General features: G+C 46.5%; 1 protein-coding gene and 1 long non-coding RNA gene across 9 annotated transcripts in view; one reads left to right on the forward strand and one right to left on the reverse strand.

Annotated features, from left to right (window-relative positions):
- Positions 1 to 27567, reverse strand: part of LOC309358284 — a 439047-nt gene that overhangs the window by 213459 nt on the left and 198021 nt on the right. The gene's annotated exons all lie outside the window — the stretch shown is intronic.
- The window catches only part of FGFR1 (fibroblast growth factor receptor 1), a 112658-nt gene that overhangs the window by 41847 nt on the left and 43244 nt on the right, over positions 1 to 27567 (forward strand). For 5 of the 8 annotated variants that reach the window (XM_081890898.1, XM_081890897.1, XM_081890900.1 and 2 more), the window contains exons 3-5: positions 18997 to 19260; positions 22285 to 22368; positions 23103 to 23278. In XM_081890898.1, the coding sequence (XP_081747024.1) occupies positions 18997 to 19260; positions 22285 to 22368; positions 23103 to 23278 (524 nt within the window). Of the gene's footprint in view, positions 1 to 18996; positions 19261 to 22284; positions 22369 to 23102; positions 23279 to 27567 lie in introns of those variants that run through there. The other 3 variants (XM_081890902.1, XM_081890904.1, XM_081890903.1) reach the window with 2 other exon arrangements.

The following is a 27567-nucleotide window of genomic DNA, read 5'->3' on the forward strand; positions in this document are numbered from 1 at the left end:
GTCTCTTCTCTCCTCTTATCTTCTCCAAAATCTTTCCTTTTTTCTCCTCTTGAGTTCTCTTTTTTATTACATTCTGCTGTATTACATTCTGCTGTATCAGAAACCCTCTCATTACAGCTTTACTTGCGTCCCAGATTACTCTTTTTTCAACCGATGTCTTCAAATTTATCTCAAAATAGTCCTTTATACTTTTTGGGCCTTTTTAGTAGTTTCTGTATCTCTAAACAAATTGTCATTCATCCTCCATCTGAAGAAACCAGTCGGTGTTAATTTCATTTCCATTTTCACAGGATTATGGTCGGAGCAGATTTTTGGGCAGATTTCCACTTTTCAGATCTTGGGAGCCATTCCTCTGGTTATCCAGATTTGGTCAATTCTTGTCCAGGTCTTTTGGGCTTCAGAAAAGAAAGTCCCCTCTATACCTAGGGGGTTCTTAGTTCTCCAAGAGTCAATCAGGTCCATATTGTCTGTCATTTCAAAGAAGGTTTTCGGTAGTCTTCCATCTTTTGTCACCACCTGTCTTTCTGACTTATCCATGTTTGTCGATACCACCCCATTCATATCTCCAAGCACTCCATATTTTTCATTTTTTTTGTAATTGCTTCTAGAGGTGATGCCCACCATGATATTTTCGGTTCTAGGAGATCCTTATATTTTGTCCATGTTTTATATAATGATTTCCTTATGACATGGTTCATGAATCCCCTGTGTACTTTCCCTTTTTCATAAGCTAAATACGCATGCCAACCATAACAATTGTTAAATCCTTCTAGATCTAACAAATCACAATTTTTTAATAAAATCCACTCTTTTAGCCAATTTAAACAGACAGTGTCGTAATATAAATTTAGGTCAGGTAGTGCTAGTCCACCTCTATGTTTTTTATCTATTAGAAGTTTGTGTTTAATTCTTGGTTTTTTATGCTGCCATATGAATTTGGATATCTCTTTTTGCCATAGTCTAAGACTTCCCATTCTTCCAATTATCGGTATCATTTGGAATACATACATCATTTTCGGCAACACATTCATTTTGACCACCATTATTCTGCCAGTAAGTGATAATCTTAACTTATTCCAGATTTCTAAATCTCTTTTGATTCCTTTCCAGTTTTTTATGTAATTATCTTTGAATAGATTACTATTATTATCGGTCAGCCAAATTCCTAAATAATTGGTCTTATTTATTGTTATTAATCCTGATATCTCCTGTAGTTCTTCCTTTTCTTGCTTGGTCATATTTTTGACTATAATGTTGGTTTCATTCTTGTTTAACTTGAAGCCGGCTACTTTCCCAAATTCTAATATTCTTTCAATTATCTGTAGTATGCTTTTTTGAGGATTGTGCTTAGCAGCTGGGGCAATGTTTTGACAACTCTCCTCTTTTTGTGGGCCTTGGAGAGTAGTCTGCTGGTCTATAGCTTACCTGGAGATAAGTGAAGTCCTGTCATTAGCCCTATCCTGGATACATTTGAGGCCTCTTTCCTCTGGTTCACAGCTTTCTGGAATCCTTTCTTGGACCATGGATATGTGCCTTTAAATCCAGCAGCTTGATGGTTTGTGGATTCTGGGAAACATCATACTAGCCGACATATGGTGTGTGTTTTTCCGTGTCAGTTAGCCTTAATGCAGCTTACTATATGTGGGAATATTTATTCTATAAATCTCATTATATAAATGTGAGTGGTTTGTAATATTGGCGTGTACCTTGTTTTGTGATACCCCTACTTTTTAAAGGGTACCCTTTATTTCTTTCTCCTCCCCCTCCAACTCCTTTTTGTTGGCATGGTTTCAGCAGGCTGTTTGGACTTGTGCCAGCTGGTTTCTGTGGCACAGGCAGATGCCCAGTGGGCAGCTGGGACAGGGGGTGTTATGTATACAGTCCTTGCAGAGTAAATATTTCTTCTGGACTGGAAATTTGAGATGATGTGGAGTATTCGGCATGCCTTCCCCTGTCAATAAGCTCATTCTCAGTTGGATCTTGCCCCTAGATAACCCTGCTCCAAAACCCTCTCTAACCCTTTCTACAAAGTATATTTAACTATTTCCAAATCTTAGGAGATGTCCATATATGGTAGTTTCCTGCTGCCACACTAAACAAGAAATGCGGAAAGTGCACGTGAAAAGACCGCTTTGCAAAGAAACCGCATTTCCTTCCTTTGATACTGAGATGTGGGTTGTCCAACCTATGTCAGGCATGGAGAGCCCACCAGAGGCCGTTCAGCAACAACTCCCATAATAGGCCCAGCAGGGATGGTCAGTGGCCAGGGATAATGGGCGTGGTAGTCCACAACATGTTGACTGCCCCTGTGCTAAGCTTAGGAAGGCAGCCTTGTTCCATGTTCCCCAGGCAGTAAGTCTCCCAGTGCAAGAAGGACTTAATGATCCTACAGGGGCTCCCTCTTAAGATGGTAATGTATATTGATCGCTGCATTTGAAGTAAGTGAGACAAGACAGCTCTGTTGCACTTGGGGGGCTGCTGCTAATTCTGCTGAGTGGAGACATGGACGTCTGTCCCAAAGTCCTGCCACTGAGCTCAAGCCATGGAGTCCATGATAGGAGGGACCTCTGCAGGGGCCCAGCATGGACCCTCACTGCTATTAATGTAGAAAAATGGAAAGCATCTTGCTGCCATGAGCGATGATATTGCCATAAAACATGAGAAAGGTACTGGAAGCCATGCCTTTTACAGAGAAGTCTATAAAAAGTAATGTCCATGAGCGTGCTAGGCCAGTCTCTTCTCAACCACTCTTCCTTCAAATTCATCCTATTATTTATTCATGTATTGATTTGCTGCTCCTTCTGCTGTTTTTGTACACTTCACTTCAGCCATAAAGGCTCCCAAAGCAGGGACCTGCATAGTGAAATACAAAAAATAAAAGTGGAACAGATCAATCAAAGTACTGTCAAGTAGCAAAACCCCAAACAGGGGATTGATTAACATGAAGACTTCCCAGGCTCAAGGATCAGGGCATGCACACACAAACCCCTTTCCCAGGTACATTATTTTACTATTGTCCCTCACCCAATTTCTTCAACCTCTCACAGGGAACATTGCCCATGAGAAGACCAGTGTCTGTCTGTGTTTTCCTTTCTATCTCTTTCTAAACACACACATGATCTTGTGGAGTCGTTCACAGTGTTGTCTTTGGAAACACGGGGTATGTGTTCCACATCATTACATGTGACGGTAGAGCATGTATAAGCCCATAATGCTCCCATTATGCTCCATTCCTCCATTCCTGCCCCTTTTCCTGACCATTTCTGGGTTCTTGCAATGCACGCATGTACGGTTGGGCATCAGTTCGGCGCGTGTAAATCAGTGGTAGCCTGCAATGCTAAGCAACTGTCCTGTCAGTGCAAGGATTTCCACTTGTGCAATGGGAGGGCATGGGGCATGTGCAGGAGGAGACAAGGGTGGGAAAGTCCCATTCTGCAAATGGAAACACTTGCGCAACATTAGGCACAAGCCGAGCCACTATGTCCAATAGATGACCAGTTGAGCCAAACTTTGTCCTTGCAGTTCCTTTGTAGAGGACTAGGGCATGTCTGCTGCACTCTCCATTTGTAAAGTAGAAATAATAATGGCTTGGTTCAAAGGCTTGTCCTGTGGATGAACACAAAAAACAGAAGTACGTTTGCAAAATGAGAAAGAAGTATTCTAAGTGACTAAGGTCAGAAAACTGGAATTCACTCTCCCCTATAGGATCTAAAAGGAGCTTTCAGTGCTTTTAGATCTCTCTTGCAGCAGGTTTTGTGTGTAACTACTGCGTGTGGACTACTGCATTAAGAGTATTGTGGTTAAGTATTTAGATCTCATCACTATTGCTGTTTCTCTCTTTCTCTCTCTCTCTCTCTCTCTCTCTCTCTCTCTCTCTCTCTCTCTCTTGCATGCTTGTACATGTACAGCAAAGGGGTCCGGGCTGTGCCTGTTTCATGCACACCTAAGTACCATATCTTCCCATATGAAGCAGCCCAAAACTGGGACACCGTCTTCCAGTGCTACACTCATGCGTCTGAAAAAGTGCAGCCCCAAATCCCAGCAGCCATTTGGGCTGCTTTCCTCTTGCAAGAAAAAATGGGATATCCCCCCCCCCTCTCCCCTGGGCAGTTGATGGGTATGAAGTACATATAATTATTTACAGCAGTGGTTTTTTATGCTTGATACCTTCAGAAAACCCCTCCACTTCTCTGAGCCATCTGTATCAGGTAGGTCAAAGCAGAAACTTGCCCGAACAAAGGGTGGAAGTGGACCAAGGCCATATGTGTCTCTTCCTCTAGTCTGCCTCTCCCAGGCTCCACTCCCTTAGCCCGAAGACTGTGATTCTCAAAGAGCCAACCCCCTGACCTGCAGTCCTGTTGTGTTTTGCCTAGCATTCTCCCTATGCCATTAGACAGAGAGAAGCACTTGGTTCCTCTGGAATGGCATCTGCAAAGGTTGTAATTCAGGCTTTGCATGGTCCAGACCAGCCCATTGCATTCTGTGGACTGATAGGGGATGGGAAGGGGGAGTAATTGAGTTTAGTTTCAATTTGATAATAATAATAATAATAATAATAATAATAATAATAATAATAATAATAATAATAATAATAATAATTTATTATTTATACCCCGCCCATCTGGCTGAGTTTCCCCAGCCACTCTGGGCGGCTCCCAATCAGTGTTAAAAACAGTACAGCATTACATATTAAAAACTTCCCTGAACAGGGCTGCCTTAAGATGTTTTCTGAATGTCAGGTAATTCTTTATCTCTTTGACATCTGATGGGAGGGCGTTCCACAGGGCGGGCGCCACTACCGAGAAGGCCCTCTGTCTGGTTCCCTGTAGCCTCACTTCTTGCAATGAGGGAACCGCCAGAAGGCCCTCGGCGCTGGATCTCAGTGTCCGGGCTGAACGATGGGGGTGGAGACGCTCCTTCAGGTATACAGGACCGAGGCCGTGCACCAACACTTTGAATCGTGCTCGGAAACGTACTGGGAGCCAGTGCAGATCTCTTTGAATGTCTTTCCCCCTCATTTGCACTTCCTAAAACAATTCAAACAAAAATGTGGCTATGCCTTGAATTGCTGTGCAGTTTTTCAAACCAAAAGGTGTCTAGAATTCCATATATTAGTGGAAAGTGTGCATCATGTGTGTATATTAATAAAAATAACATGCAAAAAGCATTATATAGAGGGAATGCAGCTTGCAAAAAAGTGTATACAATGGCACCTCTGGATACGAACGGGATGCGTTCCAGAGCACCGTTCGCATCCAGAAGCAAACGTAACTAGCGATGGCACGTCTGTGCCCGTGCATGAAGTCATTTTGAGCATCAACGCATGTGCAAGTGGCGAAACCCGGAAGTAACATGCTCCCTTACTTCCGGGTTGCCGTGGAGCGCAACTCGAACGCACTCAACCCAAAGCGCATTCAACCCGAGGTATGACTGTATTAAAGAAAGGCTGCATACAAAAATGTATTAAGAGCAATGTGCATTAAAATGCCTGTAAACCTGGAGGGGTGCACATCACCATTTAGATTTCTCCTCTTCCCTGAATCTGTCTAATCCAGGCATAGGCAAACTCGGCCTTCCAGATGTTTTGGGACTACAAATCCCATCATCCCCGACCACTGGCCCTGTTAGCTAGGGATGATGGGAATTGTAGTCCCAAAACATGTGGAGGGCCGAGTTTGCCTATGCCTGGTCTAATCCCTTTTTAAAGCCATCTGAGCTAATACTCGTCACTACATGCCATCAAGTAAGCGCTGCGCCTGTTGCCAAAGAACACCCTTGGTTCACGCAAGGAACAGTTGTGGCCTCACTGCTGCGTGAAACATGTGCCTCGAGCATCTTCCCCAGTACATCACACGGCAGGCAAGCTGCTTTCATGAAGGTTACTCACCATTGCCAAACTTCTCATGGAGTAATGAGAATAAGCTTCCAGGGAAGACCCCAAACCCACTGGGTATCCCCAGAACACAGTTTGAAACTTGTTTATGAAACAAGAAGTTGGCTAACATAGGAAGGGACCACCCTCTGTTCATGAGAACCTGAAAGGTTCTTGAACCCCCACCCTGGCAATGAGGGATCCATTCCCACATAATTTGGACTCTCACTCCTGCTCCAACTCTTGTGAACTTTTGTTTGCCCTTGAGCGCCTGCTCTTGCGCACTCTCATGTGTCCATAACCTCCCTTCATTAATATTGGGCAGAGGCTGGAGTTTATAAACCAGACCGTGTCCATATTCTAAAGTGGGGAGGCGGTGTTGTGAGGGAGAGCCGAGTGAAGGATGCCCTCCAGCAGGACAACCTCAAACACTGAAAACTGCTTGCTGTTACTAGAGACAGAGGTTGTGTGCATGAGTCTCTGTGTAAAAGGAGCTGGGGGGGCTTGGATAAGGCAATCTGCAGCCGCTTCCCAGCAAACAGATCATAGTTAGGCTTGAGGAAAGGCCAATTTGGAGGGGACCCCCCCCCCCCCTAGAAAGAGGCCAGTCCCCAGAGGCCCAGTAAGCGCTTCCTGTTGGGATTAGCAGAGCTGTTGGGCATGTGTGTGCTTTTTCTTCAGGAAATACCTTTAGTAAGCCCTGGTGGGGTTCCCATGGCAACCGGCAAGGGGACCTGCTGATCTCAGCCATTCAGTTCTTTATTGTTGGCTGCATCTCTTTGTTGGCTGCATTATTGCAATCCGTCCTGGCAAATAACAGCAGTTTGCACTGTTTTGTGAGGGCCCTGAATGCAGAAGGGTGGTTTTTTTGTTTTGTTTTTTAACATTCAGATGGCCTAGTCTGGCACAGGGCCATTTGCATGCAAAAAAAGCAAAAATCTGTTCCTGAAAAATGCCTGTATTGAGGCCCTGGATAAATACTGAAAGACTAAAGGTTAATCTTAGTGCTTCTCCTCTCCCCACCCCCAAACACCCCCCCTTCTCTTTTGCCAATGAGTTCTCTGCTCTCAGGCTTTTTCCCACCTGGAGTTGGGCTTGGGCTTGGGCTGGGGGGGTCTTATTTCCCTCCCCTCTTCTGAAATTTCTCCCCCTCCCCCTCCCCTCCTGCCGAAATCCCTGGAAAGCTAATGACAGCTCTAAGAACCTGTTGAGTTTTGCCATCTGGTCAGGCCTTAACCAGACTAAACTCAGATTTAATTCCGTTTCAAAGCTGCAGTAAAATTCACCAGAAGTGCAGCACAGAGCTTTTGGACGTTACATCACGCTTGTAATTTTTAGGCTTGTTTCAAAACCATTATGTAACCATTCCTGGAAGAGCCTGCCCCTTCCATCCAGCCCTGTGGTGGCTGTGTGTGCCCCAGCGCACTCCAAGCAGGCGGAGGCTCTTGTATTTCAGCCTTAGGCACTGGGTATTAACGGACACACTCTGCCAAATCCCCTGGGGGATGCAGTGTAGATGGGGTTTTTGTGGTTTCCATCAATCATCTCTGTTTCAATTTCTCTGTCATTGAAGTATGTGTAAATGGCCGCAAAGAGCATGCGGCAGCCTGTTTGTTTGCCCCGGGGTGAGTTTACGTAAGCTTTGTTTATATGGATAAATCGGGCCTCTCCTGCTTCATTGGGTTCGGTGAGAACAATGGGTTTGTGCTTTCACTGGCCCATTACGTCCTAATATGAAGCAAAGGGCAGGAGTGGACCTAAGAAGAGTCCTGGTTGGGTTGAACCAAAGGTCCCTCTAACTGAGCATCCTGTTTCCTCAGTGGCCCCACCAGATGCTGCAAAGAGGTTTGAGTGTCTCTGTATTGCAAAGCATTAACGGTGTGGCAAGAGGGAAAGGCCATCACATGTGTTACAGGCAAGGACAGCATCTCCAGGTAGGACAGTGAAATACTTTTGCCTGACAGCTTGGGAGAGCGCACTTGCCCTCCTTGTGCGCGTCCTGTAGCATCCTGCCATGAGAACAGAACACTAGACAGGAGGACTGTGCAACCAGTTTGGCTGAATTCCAAACTAAATTGAGTTTCCAGACTGAATCTGAATCAGGCCTGGATTGATTCAGACCAGTCTCCATCTCTGAACACTCTGTAAGAATGCCAGACAGCCTTTCTCCAAAATGTTACAAAAGTGTAAAACAATCCCATAGAAGGAGCACATAGAAGGGAGGTGAAATGGGGAGCTGCAGTTATGACTCTTTTGGTTTCCAGTGCATATGAGTGGAACTAACAATGATTCATATTTTCAGTTTTCATTTTGGATTCATAGTCTGAGTTGAATTGGGTCTGAATTGATCTGGACTAAATCAGGGACTGAATCAAAGGGGGGGGAGCACTTGTTCATTTCTGCTAGCTAGGACTTTGATTTGATACAGCAGGGTTCTTCTACCCTTATGTTAGCTGTTGCCAGTCACTGTACTGAGCTAGATGCACAAATCTAGGTAGGTTTTATGTTCCCCATTCTGCTTTCAGAGTGCAAAACTGAAATCTGAGTTGCAGACTTGGATCTATTTTGTGCATTTCAAGTATTCAGAGTGTTCGCCTACATTAACTCAGTAATGGTTACAACAATGCCATAAGGTTGGAAACCATTATGATGATCACAGAAAAAAGTTTGTTACTGGTGCTAGCAATTGTAGCTCCGTGAGGGGCAAACGACTTTCCAGGATTCTTTTGGGGAGGGGGGTGTCATTTAAATGAATGGTGTGTGCCTAAGCGCCAGTGTATCTCGAACTTGGGTCTTCAGCTGTTTTTGGACTACAACTCCCTTCCTCCCCAGCTAGCAGGACCAGTGGTCAGGGATGATGAGGACTGTAGTTCAAAAGCATCTGGATACCCAAGTTTGAGAAACTCTGGCCTGTTTTGTTGACCTGAAGGATTTATCTAAATTATTTCAGCTCCTGTCCACATTGCTATTAGTTTGTTCTTTACATATCTTCTACTCTGTGTATGTCTTGTAGTTGATTCAACATTGGAATTCTGGGTTTCATGAAATAACACCATAGAAATTATGATTATCAGCTGGATTTTCTTAATCAGATAGGGTCTGCATCTTACGGATTTGCAGCCATTCCTTTTTCGGGTGTGGCATGATATTAACATTCACAAATATGCTTAGCAGTGGGGTGCCCTCTAGGAGTTCTTGGACTACAACTCCCATCGTCCCTGACCATAGACCATGATGGCTGAAGCTGATTGGAGCTGAAAGCCAACAACATTTCCAGCACACAACTTTGGCTACCAGCTGCAAGTGTAGATGTCTGAGATGCTGGCTGGTGGCTTTCCACATTGACAGAGTAAGTTTGTGGCATAGGTGAGATTTGAACTTATAGACCTCACAATGTTTCCTACTCTACTTCCCAACTCTTATAGCTGTTCATGGGATGAGAGTCAGGAGGGCTGACTTTTATGCCCTTGCAGGAGCCCAGTTGCCAACTCCTGGCTCTGCTGCATGTTGCTGCTTATTCCCCTCCCTGGGACCGACTTGGCATTATTTTGGACACCTGCTGAGGCCCTGGACCTCCTGGCCTTGCTGCTGCTCCTACCCACCTGTCCTCCAGCAAGCGAGCAGTGAGAGGAGCAGAAGTCACAACAATCCTTGTTCACCTTGCCCCTTTTCTCCAAGACCCTGGGGTGCCTTGAATGATGGCCAGGGGTGCCGTGGGCAACACTGACCTCTGTCCCTCTTTCCTTCCCTCCCTTCCTCTGATGCCCTCTCAAGTCTCTGCCTCCCAAAGACTTGCACAGCTGTTTGTTGCAGCTGCCAAGCTCCCCAGGCAAATGGTGCCTGCGGGACTGGCCAGGGGTGTTTCCAGGGTGGATAAAAAAATCAATGATTTAAAGATAAAAAACCAGTTTTTTTTTTATTTAAATCAATTTTTAAAATATAATGCTTTTGGAGGAAAAGTCTTTCTAAATATAGTTTTCAATTTAAGTTACATTCCAAAGGCTATCAGGAAATAAGGGTTTGTTTTAAGTTTTTCATGTGTGCTAAAATTCAGTCTAAGGTTGTTTTTTAAAAAAATTGTTTAACCACATCAGTTAACAAACATGGACACATATTCTATGTTATTGTTTTAGTTAAATAAATTGTTTAAATTGTTATTAAGGAAATGATTTTTTTTCTCCTTCCAATAAAGTACAGCAGAAAAGTTGCCCAAATATCAACATTTAACTTTTTAAACCTCACAATAATTTCATAATTATGTGTCAATGTATTTCTACTAGTATCACCAAATCAGTAATTTTTGGTATAACTGTAAAAACTACTCTGAAAATGTATTATTCTAAAAATGAAACCTTCATCTGGTTGTAAATATTAAGATTATACCAGCAATGAGTCTTTCTGTAAAAAAACAAGTATTTAAACCAAGTCTTACTGACCAATGATTGAAATCAAATCCACCCTGGGTGCGGGGGGGGGGGTGCAGCTCAGAGACCAGGGGTAGCAGCTGCAGTTGCCCAGAGGAGTCCCAGGGAGAGGGGGCTGAGGGACCACTCCGCAAGGGAGGGTGTTCGAAAAGGGGTGAGGGGCTGCCGGCTCTGCAGGCAAGGGGGACATAACTGAGCTCCTAAGCCCCACAGGGAAGCTGCAGAAAGAATGCAGTTGGTCAGGGGAACCGTGGACCCAAAAAGCTTGAAAACCTGCTCTAGGAGGAGGTGGGGATTCTGCCCAGAGGCAAACAAATTAGGCATGGGAAAAGGGTCCCACCCAGAGCATCCGGCAGCAGGGCACCCCGAATAGTGGAAGCAGCTCCTCACTGGAAAAGCGACAGGGAGCAGGAGCCTCTTCCTTCCTTCTCCGCCTCCCCCTCTAGCCAGTCATGTGGATGGGGCTCAGATGAAGAGGACAAGCCATAGTGCCAGAACCTGCTCAAGGCACATGTGGCATTTTCTCCTCTCCCTCCTCCCCCGGCCCACAGCTGACATTATTATTGCACAAATTCCAGCAGTGGGACATGCTGGGTCATTAGCGATGTTGGTGAATTCCAAGGAAAACTGGAGTGGAGATTGCTGAATTTCTCTTACTCGTTCCATGTCCAGAATGGAAATCAGTCTAGCACTGTGGCTGAACAGGGTGGGATAATGTAATGACATTGTAGTTTACATAATTGATTGCGTAAATTACGGTACATAATTTCAATGCTGAGGACAGTGAGAGGAACAATGTCGTTTTTGGTGGAAAACTAAGTGCAGCAGTATAGAAACTGATGCATGTATCAAATACAGAACAGAGAGGAAAATGATGCCTTCTTAAATTCCTGTTGGTCATATATGTATACTCTTGATAGCATTTAATAGGAAAGCAGGCACAGTTTATTTAAAAAGTACAAATACTACTAGTCTACTCTTCCTATCTCCTACCAGTTCCCCCCTTCCTGCCAACCCCCAAAAATCTGTGGGAATGAGAGAAGAGTCCTGCTTTCTGCCCAGTGTTATGGTAATTTCCTAGATGCGAACTGTCTGGTGATTACCAGAGGCTCTGTTAAGGACGAAAGCTTTTCTCAGAGGCCTGGATCTGCCTGAGGCGTCTCTTGAGTCTTTCTGCACAATAGGGGCGGACACAAAAGCCCAGAGAGATCATCTGGCTTATTAAACAATTGCTGGAAATGGGGAAGGGGGCGAGGGGGGGCAGGCTTGTTCAAGAGCCGCCAGAGGAGGATCTGTGAGGAGGGGGCTGGCGTCTCTGGCCACCAGTGGACTGTGCGCTGCTCCGATCAGAGCTGCACCTGGCTGCTGCGCTAAGTTGCATAGAGCCCTTGGAGCCTGATGGAGCCCAGCAATCAAAGGGGATTCCCCTAAATTAGCATGCCCAAGTGAAAAAGCCACAGCATTGCTCCTGGGTCTGGCCTGTCTCAAAGGGTTTGGGGAAGGGAAGGGACATGTTGGTGTGCTTGCAGTCGGTCCAGTCGGCTCTTTGCTTCAGGACGAGAACAGAAATGGCGTGGCGGCAGCAGGACGCTCCATTACCTAAAGTGGTACCTCAGGTTAAGAACAGTTTCAGGTTAAGAATGGACCTCCAGAACGAATTAAGTTCTTAACCCGAGGTACCACTGTTGTTGGCTTAGTTCCAGTGTAGGATTGGTACCTTGCAAAGAGGAAGTAGGCCCGTCACCTAGGCAACCTGAAGAGCAGACTGAGGCTCCACTGCCAGCCCAGGGACTCTGATGACCCTTTCTTTGAGAATGGTCAGCACCCAAAGAAAGAGGGGAAGACCTCATTTGTGGAGCTGCAGAGAAAAGATGCTGAGTAGCTGCTGGCTTCTGAGGACAATGTGGCAGCGGTGGCTGTGACTTTAATTTTTTGACAATTTTATTTCTACACTGTTTGTGGTGTAGTGGTTAAGAGCGGTAGTCTCGTTATCGGGGGAACCGGGTTTGCTCCTCCGCTCCTCCACCTGCAGCTGCTGGGTGACCTTGGGCCAGTCACACTTCTCTGAAGTCTCTCAGCCTCACTCACCTCACAGAGTGTTTGTTGTGGGGGAGCTTTGAGACTCCTTCGGGTAGTGATAAAGCGGGATATCAAATCCAAACTCTTCTCTTCCAACCATATCTCACTGGTCTTCAAGCAACACTATGAAGTAGTCCCTGGAGCAGAGATGGTGAGCCGAGATGTTTTGGAACCACTATTCCATTTAAGGCACCTTGAGGCTGCACCTTCTGGCTTAGATAGCATTGTCTCCCTTCTGCCGGAGGGGCTGGTGGAGCTGGATATGGTCATTAGCCTGTGACGACATTCTCTCTGCGTCCCCACTGTCCCTCTTGACCAGCCTGCACTCTGGGTTCTCAAAGGCCAGTGGTCTGCCTTTGCCCTCTGACTTCCTTGTCTCATCAGCTGGTGCTGGGAGAGAACAGCTGTCTATCACAGGGAGAAAAGGCATGGATCATGGCAGTTTCGTACAGAACAGTGCTGGGAAGGGAAGCTTCATTGACTTTTGAGACATGGTGACCCCACCTGTGCTCCTTGAAGCTGATGTCTGCAAATCAAAAAAGCATCCAGGCATTGCTAAATGCTCAAATGGTGTCAAATGTTTATGTTTGCAATAGGAGGCCCTCAAATCTTACTTTGGAACACGGGGTACATAATTCATGTCCTTCTGGGAGGGGGGCTCTTCCCCAGACATGGTCTGCAGGGGCGGAGGGGTACTTTTTTAACGTGTGATATTTTACTGTATTTTTGGTTTTTATGGAAGCCGCCCAGAGTGGCTGGGGAGGCCCAGCCAGATGGGCGGGGTATAAATAATAAAATTATTGTTGTTGTTGTTGTTGTTGTTACATCAGGAATCGGATGCCCTTGACAGCTCTGTTTGAGGACAGCAGGTCTCTTTGGGAACTGAAAAGGCTAAAACTGCTTAATATACCAGCATTACACAGAGAGAGAGACAGACACAGAGAGATTAAGAGGCATTTAACTAGCAGCATCCTTGTTAGTCCCTGTGGGTCCATAAGAAGAACCACAGAGAAGCTAGAGGACTCAGCGGAAAAAGTTACAGTCACAGACAAGGTTTTGTAAAGAAATTTGAATGGCGAAGCCCTGCGGTTTGGTGTAAACCAGGGAGCAGGAGATGCTTTATAATGTATACCAAGAATATTGGGCTCCAGTATGTTCCTTTTCATCTTGAAATGCGAAGGGGCACACGTGAGTCCAGGGCTCCGGGTCATCTGGTTCACATGTAACACTAAGCCAAACCATGGCATGAACACGCAGGTGCTCAGAGAGGAAAACCCTACTGCTTTACTCCTCCTCCAGCCGTGCTGCTGTGCTCCAGTGAGCTAGTCCATGGTTTGGCTTTGCATGTTGTCTGTTCTCATGGTTTGGGGCCACTCCAGGCAAAACACAAACTGTCACCAAGGTTTGTTTTTGGTTTACAGCTAATGGCTTGCCTAGAAGAGGGAAACCACAAGCCTGGGTTTCGGTGACATGCAAATCCAAACCATTGCTTAACTCGCAGCAGCCACAGAACTGCAGAAGGGCCAAAAGAATCAGTCTCCTCTTTGTGAGCCTGTACACTTGTGTGTTCTCAGTAAACCATGATTTGGCTTAGTGTTGCATGCCAAGTGCAGCTGTGGCTTGTTCCCAGTATCGCGATAAGCCATCATTTACCTTGATTCTGAATGCAGCCTCTGTGTGTTCACTACTTTGAACTCTGTTGTGTATCTCTCATTGCTTATTCATCCAAACCAGCCTCATGATCCGAGGTCACTGTTTGTTTCAACTTCTAGAGATAAGGAGCTAAGGGCTGTGTGCTGTGCCTTCATCCTGATCTTAAAATTACAGCTGTAAGCCAGGCATTAATCCATTTCATTGGCGGTTTAATGAATTAAAGTTTGATTAAATAATTTGAATTGACGGGGTTCCACGTAAAGGAGCACATTGTTGCTTTTCAAGCCTGTTTTGTTCTGGGATGTTGCTGTAATGGTGGCTGGAAAAGGAAGTATCAAGCATCGCCCTTAAGTGTTATTTTTGTGGTAAACTACTCATATAAATATTATTGCTACGGTTATGAACTTAATTTGTTCCGGAGGTCCGTTCTTAACCTGAAATCATTCTTAACATGAGGCACACTTTTGCTAATGGGGCCTCCTGTTGCTGCTGCGCCACTAGCGCGCGACTTCCGCTCGCATGCTGGAGCAAAGTTCGCAACAAGGAGCATCTACTTCCAGGTTAGGGGAGCTCGTTACCCGAAACGTTCATAAGGAGGATGGTACATAACCTGAGGTTCCACTGTACATTGATCTCAATTTTTGCACACCAACCTGCAGCTCAGGTGTTTTTAGCCATGTGGAAGATCCTTCTGGCTTGCAGTCTCTGACTTTTGTGGGCCCTGGCTTCATATTAAAATACTTTTCTATAGCCCCACAAGGGACAGAAACTTTGGTGTGTTTTTTTTTTTTTTTAAAAAGGAAAGCAATGGAATCTGGGGATTCTGAGGGAAGTGAAAATTCATTCCGTGGAGCAATGGCAAGATCAGCTGGAACAGATTCAAACACCATCTCAGCATTCCTCTCTTCCACTTTCTTCCCTTTCTGTTTTTTCCTCCGTTCTGGGTTTAGAGAGGAACAAGGCAGACTGAGGGCAAGCAGAGCCAAGCTGCAGAGCTGTGGAAGGAAAAGAAAAAAGATATCTTTGTGCTCTCCAAACAAATGTTGGGTTTTGTGGCAGCTGCTTCTCATCTGTTCTCAAGCTTGGGATTCTCCGGACGGCAAACTAATAACAGCAGACTTCCCTGAAGCCAACCTTTCCCGGCAACGGGGCCATTTTTTATAACCTTTTAACACCAGCATGCCAGAACTTGAAAGGGTTGCATTGTCCCAAGCTCTGTTCTCTTGTGAGGGCACATGGGGGAGCTCAGCTTCTAAGGTTCTGGACAGAACCCGGCATAGAGGAGGAATAACAGTGGAGCTGAGAGGGGGCCTGTTTGGGTGATACTTTGCTCCTGGGGCACAGTTTGGGAGTGATGGGGGAGAAGCTCTCTGTTCTGCACACCGCTCCCTCGTGCCTCTCACCAGAACAAGTGAACTGGCAAGTGCAGTTTTGTGACCCTTGCCCAAGTTCATGTTGTTCAGTTTCCCATGGGCAGGGAGGGAGCGTGCAGGTCAAAAGGCCCACACTCGCTCCCCTCCCGTTGATGTTCCCAAGGACAAAGTGCCACACAAGCAGCCCCAAGGTGAGCCAAGGCAGGCCTCGTGCCAACATGCAGTATCCCTGGCCCCAGAGCCCTGGTAGGGTCAATTGCTCACACCTCCTCACCAGCCCCAGTCATCATGGCCAATGGTCAAGGACAGTGGAAGCTATAGTCCAGCAACATCTGCAGATCATGGGTTCCTCACCCTGATCTAGACATCTTTCCTCCAGCCCTGGACTTTATCAGCCCTGTTACCTGAGATAGTTCCAGCTGAAGATACCAAGAATTGAGCATTTATTCTACCACTGAGAAGGCTGGCTCTGATCTGTAAAAACTCTGTAAAAGGTTTGAGATTGCAGTCAAGAGCCCAAGCCTAATGGCAATACTTCTCCTTCCTTTCTCAAATAATGTCAAATAATTTTGGCATCAGATTCCAGCCTAGGATGTTGCCTCCCTCTTATTTTCAGCAGGAGTTAATTTCGAGTTGTAGGGAGGCAAATAATTCAGCAAATGACTCAGAAATCAGTATCCCAAGCACCAACGTCAGGTTTCTGTCAATTAATGGCTAAAATGATGGATTCCACCAGAAAAAGAGGAAGAAGCTTTGTTGTATTTGCTGTTTCTTCCTTGAGTGTTGCATTGTGCTGAATATGGGGAATAAAGGCCTAAAGACCCAGAAAATCAGTGTTACACCACAAATAGCTAACATTGGTAAGCAGTTGGTAACTTTTATGAGCTTACAGGATTTTTCTGCCTTCATATTTGGTGTGCAAGGTAGGCATGGGGGGCAGAGTCCAACTAACTAGATAGGTTTTAAGATACTAAAGGGGAAAAGGTGGGAGCCTTGTTTCAGAAACTGTATAATCAAAAAACCTCTCCATTTTGGAATATGAATTCCAAACGCTTTTGAATTACAGTGGTACCTCAGGTTACATATGCTTCAGGTTACAGACTCCGCTAACCCAGAAATAGTACCTCGGGTTAAGAACTTTGCTTCAGGATGAGAACAGAAATCCTGAAACTTTGCTTCATGATGAGAACAGAAATCGTGCTCTGGCAGTGTGGCAGAAGCGGGAAGCCCCATTAGCTAAAGTGGTACCTCAGGTTAAGAACAGTTTCAGGTTAAGAACGGACCTCCAGAACGAATTAAGTTCTTAACCCAAGGTGCCATGGTATTGAATATTGTTCCACAAGATTTATTTGTTACATGCTGCCCTGGACTCCAGAAGAGGGTGGGATATAAATGTAAAGAATCATAGATGCTGCAATGCAGAAGTCTCAGCTCAAGCATCCAGGAGAGAGGGCCACCCAATCTCTGCTTTAAAACCTCGAAGGAAGGAGAGTCCGCCTCTCGTGGGAGTCTATTCCACTGTTGAACAGCTCTTACTGTCAGAAAGTTTTTCTGAATGTTTAGTCAGAATTTCCTTTCTTGTAACTTGAAGCCATTGGTTCGAGTCCTACTCTCCAGAGCAGGAGGAAACAAGCTTGTCCCCTCTTCCATGTGACAGCTCTTCAGATATTTGAACTTGGCTATCAGATCTCCTCTCCGTCTCCTCTTTTCCAGGCTAAACATTCAACCATTCCTCATAAATCCTTCAACCATTCCTCATAAGGCTTGGTTTCCAGACCCTTGATCATCTCGTTCGCCCTCCTCTGCACATCTTCCAGCTTATCCACATCCTTCTTAATTTGTGGTGCCTAGTATTACAGATGTGGTCTGACCAAGGCAGAATAGAGTGCTACTCTTACTTCCCTTGATCTGTACACTACATTTCTGTTGATGCAGCCTAGAATAGAATTAGTTTTTTTTGCTGCTGCATCACCCTGTTGACTCATGTTAAGTTTGTGGTCCACTAAGACCCCTAGATCCTTTTCACATGTACTGCTAGTAAGCCAGGTGTCCCCCATCCTATATTTGTGCATCTGGTTCTTCCTGCCTAAGTGCAGAACCTGACATTTGTCCCTATTGAAATTCTTTTTTTTTTTTTAAGCTTGGGCTCAGTTCTCCAATCTGTGAAGGTCATTTTGAATTCTGATTCTGTCTTCTGCAGCATTAGCCAGCCCCTCCCCCCCCCCCGGTTTGGTGGCATCTGCAAATTTTATGAGCATCCCCTCAATTCCTTCATCCTAGTAGTTTATGAAGATGTTGAACAACAATGGGCCAAGGACAGAACCATGTGGCACCCCGCTTGTCACTTTCCCCCAGGATGACGAGGAACCATTAACGAGTACTCTTTGGGTTCAGTCAGTCAATAAATTCCATTAAATAAAATATTCCTACCCTCTTGCAGTATGCCTTGGGATATCACCACCTGAATTCACTTCAAAGTACAATGTTGACAGGCATAAAGGTAATATGGAGGTTGAAGTAAGTTTGAGTTGGTTAACCCAGCAAAATCAGCTGTTTTTATTCTACCTCTTTCATCCTGAATTAAATGATCGTGTAAGTAATAGCAGAGTTGTGATTGATGGCGAGTCTGCCTCCCAGTTCAATAAAGAAACCCAGCAAATAACTCATGATGGTGAAATGAGTGTTCCAGCCAAACACCGGTGATTTCCTTGTTTGCCAGGTCCTGTTTCTAGCAAACAGTAGATGCGACAGTAAAACTGTTCTTAGAGTGTATCAGTGCAGTTGTGGTGACAAGGTTAACTATTTTTCCCTGGAAACAATTCCTTTCATGTGTCAGGCAAGAAAGCAAGAGTAGAACTCATCTCCCTGAAATCTACTTTTCAATGTGCATTTAATTGTTTTTATGGAGAAATACTTAAAACATGCAATCCCTGCCTCCTCACCTGCAAATGAACCAATGTAGTTCAGGGACAGTTTTACAACATGCTGATCTGCATATGTCTACATTGCCCCACAATTGTGCAAGGAAACCAAGAGCACTGAGCAAACAGTGACTTAATGGGGAAGTTTATTTCCTAGTGCAGCCCATGCAGTCGGTCAGGCTTTAATCCTTTGCGTTGCTTTTAACCCCTGCTGCCTCTATGCCCTCCTTGCTCTGAAGGCTGTAGAGCAGCCAGCTTGCCAGCTGCTGAGCTTCAGGTAGGTGCCCCTCCTGCCAGAGTTGGGTTTCCCATCTCGTCCTGCCTTCTAGTCTTGGGCTGGGTCAGATCTAGACGTTTGCCCATTGTAGCACGATGCTTTGTGGCTGCAGTTCATTTCTGATAACAAGTTGTTAAAAACAGAGCACTGTGTACATTGATGGCCCTGTGTCAGTAATAAAAATGGAAACCTCCTCCCCCAACCCTTGCTCCCTCCGCTCTTCCAAACGACCTGCATGCCAGCTTAGGGCTGTGTTTTACAACTGTAGGAGGGATGCCTTCTTCCCCAGTGTTTGCATGCTGCCGGAGTAATGCATCTGCGATAAACCACTCACACCTTGCTTCCCCCTTGTTTCCCCCCTCCCTCTCTGTCTCTTTGTCTCCTCTAACATTTCCAGTTCTGCCCAAAGCAAGCATTGAAGTGGAGTCTTATTCAGCTCACCCTGGTGACCTCCTCCAGTTGCGCTGCCGGCTACGGGATGATGTGCAGAGCATCAACTGGGTACGAGATGGGGTCCAGCTCTCGGAGAACAACCGGACGCGCATCACAGGGGAGGAGGTGGAGGTTAGGGACGCCGTGCCAGAGGACTCAGGGCTTTATGCCTGCATGACCAACAGCCCCTCTGGAAGCGAGACCACCTACTTCTCCGTGAACGTCTCAGGTTTGTAGCAGGCAACTGCAGGGATGAGGGGCAGCAAACTAGTGTTGGCATTGCTCAGGCCCTCCAAATGTTTCAGCACCCATCATCCCTGACCATTGGCCATGCAGGCTGGGGCTTACGGGAGTTGGAATCCAATAAAACCTGGAAGGCCACAGGTTCCCCACCTCTAGCACAGCAGATAGTATCCAGTCTGGCTGCAAGGAAACCCCATTCTGGATTCTTGGTCTTCAGCAAGTCTCACTGCTTCTCAGCTTAATCTGCCTCTTGCAGGGTTGTTTCGGGTGTTGCTCAATTATTCACATGCAATTGCTTGAGTGCAAGTCACCTGCTCTGACTCAAGTCCTTCCTTGGATCTGATGTATGAGGGAGTATGAAGGAGTAGTTCCAAGGCGCATCTTTGATGGCATCTTTGCAGGCTTTTTTCCTTGCTGGTAGACCAGCAGGTGAAGACCAGGCCTTCCCCTCCTCTGATGGAGCTCAGACCTCCATCACCTTGTAGTTCCTGGAGAGGCGGCTTCCTCTTGCTCCTTTCTTGGCTGCTGGTCCCAGAGTGGTTGCAGGAGGCTTCCTTAGGTGCTGTTATAGTCCAGGCTCCATGAAAATTTTCCAACTGGATCGACTGTCCACCAACAAAGCCAAGAACAGGGATGGAATTGTTGTCCATTCAAAAGACAGCACAGCTATTAAGAGCAGGGCAAAAGTGTGCTCGCTCATGTCAAAGGAATTACTTACACTAAATAGATTCCCAGGATACACGTCTAAGGCAGGAAGTGCTAATTGTGCTTCCAGGAGAGTGTTTCAGATTTTGTTCAGTTGTGCTTGAAGGTGCCACAGAGACTGGCAAACCCAGTTTGAGGAGAAGCTATGGTGGAGCGGAAAGCATTGGGCATGATGTGGTCATCATGGCTCTACAGTGTCAACTGTATAAAACTCCATTTCTTGAGAATCTTGGTTTTTCTTTTATTTAGGCTCAAGTTTATAGTCCTTATGGCTACAAAGTGGGCAAATCCTGCCAAAAGCTCAGATAGCAGGGTGGGGTAATTGAATAAGAATTCCATTGGTTGTGAGTAAAGTTTCAGCTTTCTGCCTTGTTCTGTTCTTCTTCCCACAAATAATTCCTTGCGGAATGAGGGATTACACAGATTGGCTTGAGTTGTGTAGTGTGCCAGGATACCACATTTCACAATACAACTGTGGGTTGTATTCAACTAAGTCTGGCTCTGAGTAGACCGATTGAAGAGACTATGACAAGTTTAACTTCAGTGGATCTACTCTGAGTAGGACTAACACTGAGTCCCACTCTGGCTGCAGATTGAAGTTGGGGAAATCTCTTTGCTGACTCTCATGGCCATTGCAAGGTTCTATCTAGACAGGCAATTTATCACAAGATAAAACTGTTCTTGGGCCACCCTTCTGATAGCAGACTGGGGCTGAGGAGAGCCTTTCAGTTCAGAACACCTTCCTATTTTAAAAAACAGATAGCAAAGGAGAACTCTAGACATCTCGTGACAAGCCATGGATTTCCCCCTCCCCCCCATAAGTAAATAAATCCAGAAGCATGCGATCTTCTGTCTCCAGTCTGAGATGGTATGACCCAGACTAATTCTTTCCTGTGCTGAGCTGTTTATCGCAAGCTGATAGGGTTGCTGATCAATACAGAGTGACAGACGAGATACTCCTGAAAGAATATTGAATGACCAACCCAACCACAAGATCCACAGACTTTGACTGGCTTTGGGAGCCGGCCAAAATGTCTGCTTGAGACTGGGTAGGGTGGAAGGCCAGGAGGCCAACAGTAGGGGGAGCCAATGACAGGCAGAGCCAACTCTTTCCAGTTGTGTCCCCCATCCCCACTCCTCACCTGCTGAGTTTTCCAGGGCAGCCTGCCAGCCACTGGCATCTTCTGGACTGGCAGGAAGCAGGCAGGCAGGCAGGTGAGGAGTGGTAAGGCCCTATCCCTACCACAAGGAGCCTGTCAGAGTTCCTAAAAGCAGAAAGAAGGGCTTGTCCAAACATAACTTTAATCCGCTCCTTCCAGGCACAGCCTGCACTTTTAAGCTCCGTGTGAGAGCTTTTCCCACAAAAACCGTCTCTCTAGTACTCCATTGGAGCATACAGTAATCCATGGGAAATCCGAATGGACGTTTGCTCTGATTGAGTACTAAAAAGCTGTGCCTGGAAGGAGATGGGCAAAAAGTAAGTAAGTGTGGATGAACTCAAAGCCCCCAAGGCCAGCAGGTTTGCCTGCAGGGGGTCATCTCAGAATGAAGAATGAAAAAAGGGGCAAGCTGGGAAGTACATTGGGGGCCCCAGTCCCACTCATGTATTCCTCAGTGGTGTCCTGGGGTTTTCTTTCTCCTCCCAAGTCCCACTTATTTTCATACCAAGCAGCCCAACAGATCCAGGTACTCAGGACAGATTCCCCTATTAAAATTTCTGTCCTGCCATCTTGGTGCAAAAGCACCATTCAGGGCAGCATACAACATTTAACCATGGGAATTCTACCAAAACAACATTTCACCAAGGAGTCAGGGGTCAGCAGTTAAAATCAAAACATAAACAAAACATAAATATGACATTAGCCGTCATATTCAGAAAAGGCCTTCTGGAATAAAACTGTATTCAACAAGCAGAGCAAAATAGGGAGGGAGCCATGCACACTTCACAATCTGGGTGCAGCCACTGCAAAGGATCTCTCTCTCTCTTTCTACTCAAATGTTCTTTCACCCTAGATGAGATGCAGAGAAGAGTGGCCCATGATCTTAGGGAGGGGCAAGAGGCACCTAAGGCATGCAGGACTTTAAAAGTGATCACCAAAACTTTGAATTGGGTCTGGAAGCAAATAGGTAATGAGTGCAGTTGTATGATTGGTGTAACTAATACAATCCCACAGGCAAGTGCCCACCATTATCCTTGTTAAGGAAGGTAAATGTGTGGGGCTGAGAGCCAGCTTCCCTTCTCCTGCATCATTGCAGGCTAGCATGCTGCCCACTCAAAAATGATTCCAGCCACTTCCTTTTCTAGACGCTCTTCCATCTGCTGAAGACGATGACGATGATGACGATTCTTCCTCGGAGGAGAAGGAGGCAGATAACTCCAGACCAAATCGTACGTGTGACATTAATCAGTTAATGTAACTTGTCAGTTATGAACACAGCCAGGATTTTTATTTTTCAAATTCTCTTGGTATCAGTGATGCTTTTCCAGCTGGAATCTGTCCATTGGCAATATTCTATGAAGCCTGTGATGCCTTTCTTTTTTTGCCCTTGAAGTGTCCTAAACCTACTTAGCAATGCTTCCACCTCCTATGGGGGATCAGTTACTCATTCTCCCTTGGTGGTGGGGAGTGTGGCTCTTGCAACCCCTTCCAGCCTCTGGCCCCCCTCTCGTGCCCAAGGGCCAGCAGGTTCCTAGTGCCTACCGGTAGGCTAGGTAGGAAACAGGCACCCAGAGTGCTGGCAAAGACCTCGTCTTCTCCCTCAGCAGTAAATTGTCCCTTCTGAGAGTAGAGCAGAGTAGAGAAGTGGGACAGGATTAATTCCACAGTGGCACCTGATTTTGGGGACCAAGAAAGCTGGGCAAGTGTCCCATTTTCAACATCTAGAAGTTGCTTCCCTTGAGCAGCTGTCCTGGGGGTGCAGGGAGCCAGAACCCAGCGGCCAGCAGGGCTCCTAATTCAATTGTGAAGGGAGAATTGTGCTACTTTCTAGTTACAGGGTGCGTTCTTCCTGGTGCCATGAGCTTTTCCCCCTTCACAATGTGCTAAATATTGATAAGCCCCAACTTACTCGCATATCTGTCTCTCTGTCTGTTTTTTTTGTGGTGGGGGTGGTCTCCTGTAGAAGCCATTCCGCCTTACTGGACGTACCCTGAGAAGATGGAGAAGAAGCTTCATGCTGTTCCTGCTGCCAAGACCGTGAAGTTTAGGTGCCCCTCAAGTGGGACACCCACTCCTTCGCTGCATTGGCTGAAGAATGGCAGGGAATTCAAGCCTGACCATCGTATAGGTGGATATAAGGTAGGATCCCTGCTTGTCTGGAGATCAGAGCCAGTTCTGAGAATATAGAAAGGGGCAATTCCTGCTCCTGTGCAGAGACTTTAAACTCTGCTGTGCTGTTTGCTATTCTGGTCTGTTTTTTCTTCATTGTCTACCCCTCTGAATTAAAACCAATTTGCCATGCTTGTGTTCAAAATATGGGATTTCTTTGAAGTGTCCACCAAAGATGCTTTTGTTGCTGAAGAGACAAACTGTTTTTGTTAAGTTGAAATGGGTTGCCTCTTCAGCAGGTGGTGGAAACTTAAAAACAGACAAACATTTTTTTCAGTATTTGCATTTGTTACTCTCATTATAACCTCAGAGCCCATCTGATAATATACCAGAGCCTACTAATGGCTCCCTGGACCACCATTTAAGCTCTAGTTTTCTCTTATTGTTTACTGTAATATTAGGGCGCTAATAACCATTGAGGTCTTAATTCTATGCTTTTGAGTGGATTTTTAAGAGTCTTTCCAGGGAGAGCAGACCACCGATGGGCACCCCTTGTTGTCGGGGCGCATCTCAGATGCCACGAGTCCAGTAGGCCACCAAGAGACAATATCGTTCCACATCACAAGGTTAGCCACCTATCCCGTAGTACTGGGAATGACATGGCTATCCCGACACGATTCTGTGATCTCATGGGGGCAGAGATCCATAACTTTCACGTCGGCCTGTTGCCACCTACACTGTCTAGGGGCTAGAGTACCAGATTCGGTGGAGATTAGAGGGTAGAGGTCTTAGGCTCCTCACGGGGGAAGAAGGACAATTGCCCCCACCATACAAGGCTTACAGAGATGTGTTCTGTGAGAAGGAAGCGGACAGACTGCCCCCCCCCCAGGCCTTACGACTGCAAAATCGACTTGTTGCCAGGGGCTCAGCTACCCAACAGCTGGCTGTACTCCATGTCAGAGGTGGAGTTGGCAGCATTAAATGAATTTCTGGGGAAGAATTTGTCATGCGGCTTCATCCGTCCATCCACAGCCCCAGAGGGTGCCCCTGTGCTCTTCCTGAAGAAATGTAAGACCTCAGAGTTGAGGCCTTGCAATGACTACAGGCTTCTGAACAAGGTACCAGTCTCCAATCGCTATCCCCTGCCACGCATCGGGGACCTGCTGGAGAGGTTGAGATTGGCAAAGATCTTCACTCAGCTTGACTTAAGGGGGGCTTACTACCTGAAACGGGTGACAGTGGGAGATGAGTAGAAGACCACCTTTCATGCAAGATACAGCAGTTTTGAGTACTTAGTCATGCAATTTGGATTACAATTGGGAACTGTGACGTTCCAGGCGTTCATCAATCATGTGTTGGGGGGTCTGGTGGACTCTACAGTGTTGTGTTATCTAGATGATCTTTTGATTTACTCAGACACCCCTGAAGAGCATGTAAAACATGTGAAAGAGGTGCTGCAGTGGCTCAGATAAAATTGGTTGTATGCCAAGTTAGAAAAGTGTCAGTTCCATGTGACAGAGGTGGAGTTCTTCGGCTACCACATCACCCCTGAGGAAGTACACATGAATCCCGCCAAGGTGCAGGCAGTGGTGATGTGGCAGGAACCCAGAACCAAGAAAGACTTGCAACAATTCCTGGGTTTTGCGAACTACTACCGTAAGTTCATACCAAGATAATCAGGGCTGACGGCTCCTCTCATGGACTGCTTAAGCGGTAAGAGACCCTGCCAGTGGACGAAAGAGGCACAGAGGGTGTTTGAGAGCCTCAAGGCCATGTTTGCCTCAGAAGAGTACCTAGCGCATCCCGACCCACACTGACATATGATAGTAGAGACTGACGCATCTGACAGGGCATTGGGGGCAGTGCTACTGCAAGACGATGAGAACGGGGCCATCAGACCGTGTGCCTTCCACTTGCGCAAGCTAATGCCGTCAGAGCAGAACTACACCATATGAGAGAGGGAATTGCTTGCTATCTGGCACGCTCTGGAAACGTGGCGACATTTCCTAGAGGGCGCACAACATCAGGTTATAGTGCGCACCAACCACAGGAATCTTGAACACTGGCAGACGGCTGGACACCTTAACCAGAGGCAGATCAGGTGGGCGCAGTTCTTTGCCAGATTCAACTTTAGAGTGCAGTATGTGTCAGGTCCTAAGAACCAAAGAGCAGACCCTCTTTCCCAGAAGCCAGAATATCAGGGAGAGGAGGCACATTCTCAAGCTAGAACAGATACAGTTAGCAGCGGTTTCAGTAGCCAAGACGCCCGACTTCCTGAAGCACACTGCCGAGGATGAGTTTGCAAGGAGGAATATGGAGGCAATACAGAGGAGAGACACAGTGGTGGAAGGTTTTGCTGAAAGAGGGGGATTGCTGTATAAGGGAAAAGCGCTGTATATCCCAGAAGGCAAGCTACATGCCAAGGTCCTGAGACAGTGTCACAACAACTCCATGGCGGGGCATTTTGGACAGTACAAAACCTTGTTCCAAGTGACAAGACAGTTTTGGTGGCCTGAGGTGAAGGAAGAAACAAAGGATTATGTAAAGGCATGTGAGACTTGTCAGTGGGCCAAGAAGCCCCGAAAAGCGCCTGCAGGACTACTCCAACCGCTCCCTACACCTCAAGGACCATGGGAGGCAATAGCTATGGACTTTATCACTGACCTACCTGAGTCGCATAAGCAGACAGTGATATGGGTGGTGGTAGGGCTGTTCTCTAAAATGGCACATTTTGTGCCCTGTAAGAAGTTACCCTCGGCACAGAAGACGGCACATCTCTTCATGGAACATGTGTTTAAGCTGCATGAGCTGCCTTTGAAGGTCAGCTCAGATAGAGGAGAGTCAGAAAGGACGAACGCAACCTTGCAACCGTACCTGTGATGTTACATGAGTTATCAACAGAACGATTGGGTCAACAAGTTGGCCCTAGTGGAGTTTGCATACAACAACGCAGTACACCCGTCTACCCAACAAACTTCCCTTTTTGCCTGCCTGGGACAACACCCACGCGCCTTACCGGTGCAGGATGGTGGCATATCAGTGTCAGACACAGAACATTTTGCAGAAGAGCTGGCAGCTATGTGCAGCTTACTACAAGAGCAGTTTGGAGCAAGCTAAGGACGCATATAAGAGGGAGACAGATAAGCATAGACGGCACGGCACGGAGATAAGGGTGAGAGACCAGGTGGTGTTGTCTGCCAAAGACTTGCCTAACAAGGGGAGGTGCCGGAAGTTGGACCTTCAGAGGGTGGGACCATTTGAAGTAGTGGAGCAAATTAACCCAGTGTCATTCAGGCTTCAGTTACCGATCTCCATGAAGATACACCCTGTATTTCATAGGTCCTTGTTGTCTCCTGTGATTCCTGCACACCCATACCAAGCACCTAAAGAAGCACCCCCCCCACCATCAATAATGATAGAAGGTGAACTAGAATACAAAGTGTTGCAGTTACTGGACTCTCACTGGAGGAGAAGGAGATTGCAGTATTTAATGTCTTGGAAAGGTTATGGGAATGAAGGAAATTCTTGGGAGGATTCTGGAAACGTGCACACCGCTAGGTTACAGGCAGAATTTCACTGCTGGTACCCCAACAAACCCAAACCTGGAGGGTGGAGGGAGGAGGAGGGGTGGAAGAAGAAGAGAGCGAGGCAGAGTGGGGCTCGAAGCAGAGGGAAACCCTCAAGAGGAAGGGGAAGTGGAAGAGAGTGAGGAGGACTGATGGGAAGGCCTAGAAAGCGACCCTCGGAGGAAGGAGGAACAAGAGGAGAAGGAGGAGGAGAATCTTAAGGGAGGGGATGGTGTCATGAACACATCTGCCCCAAGTAGAGGAACAACAAGAGTTAGGAAGCAGCCAGACAGCTGGGAGCAGTCCCCCTCCCCTCCCTCTGACACGGAATTAAATGTAGATAAGGCGTTAGCAGAGAGTGGGAGGGCGAGAAGCCAGCTCGCTCAAGAAGCACAGGCAGCTTCAGAAAGCAGGAGGGGTAGTGTTTCCTCAGCGGAAGAGGAGGCAATTAATCCCCTGAGCCCAAAGAGTAGACGCATGGGAAAGGTATTAGACAGGAAACAAACCCAGAAACGTAAGGGTCATAGGTTCAGGATATTCTGCAGAACCAGGAAGCACTGCTCAGAAGGGTCAACTGACTCGTAAGGCACGGACGCTCAGTTAGACGTCCGAGACTAATTGTATTACAATAAATCTTCAAGCTAATTACAACTTGCGTGCTGTGTTATCAAGACGGCAGCCTGGGTTCCTGACAGAGAGTCCACAACCTTCTGAGAGAGTTCATTCCACTGTTGAACAGCTCATGCTGTCAGA

Source organism: Podarcis melisellensis (genome assembly GCF_964234715.1).
Source record: "Podarcis melisellensis genome assembly, chromosome: 15".
In the NCBI taxonomy this organism is placed as follows: domain Eukaryota; kingdom Metazoa; phylum Chordata; class Lepidosauria; order Squamata; family Lacertidae; genus Podarcis; species Podarcis melisellensis.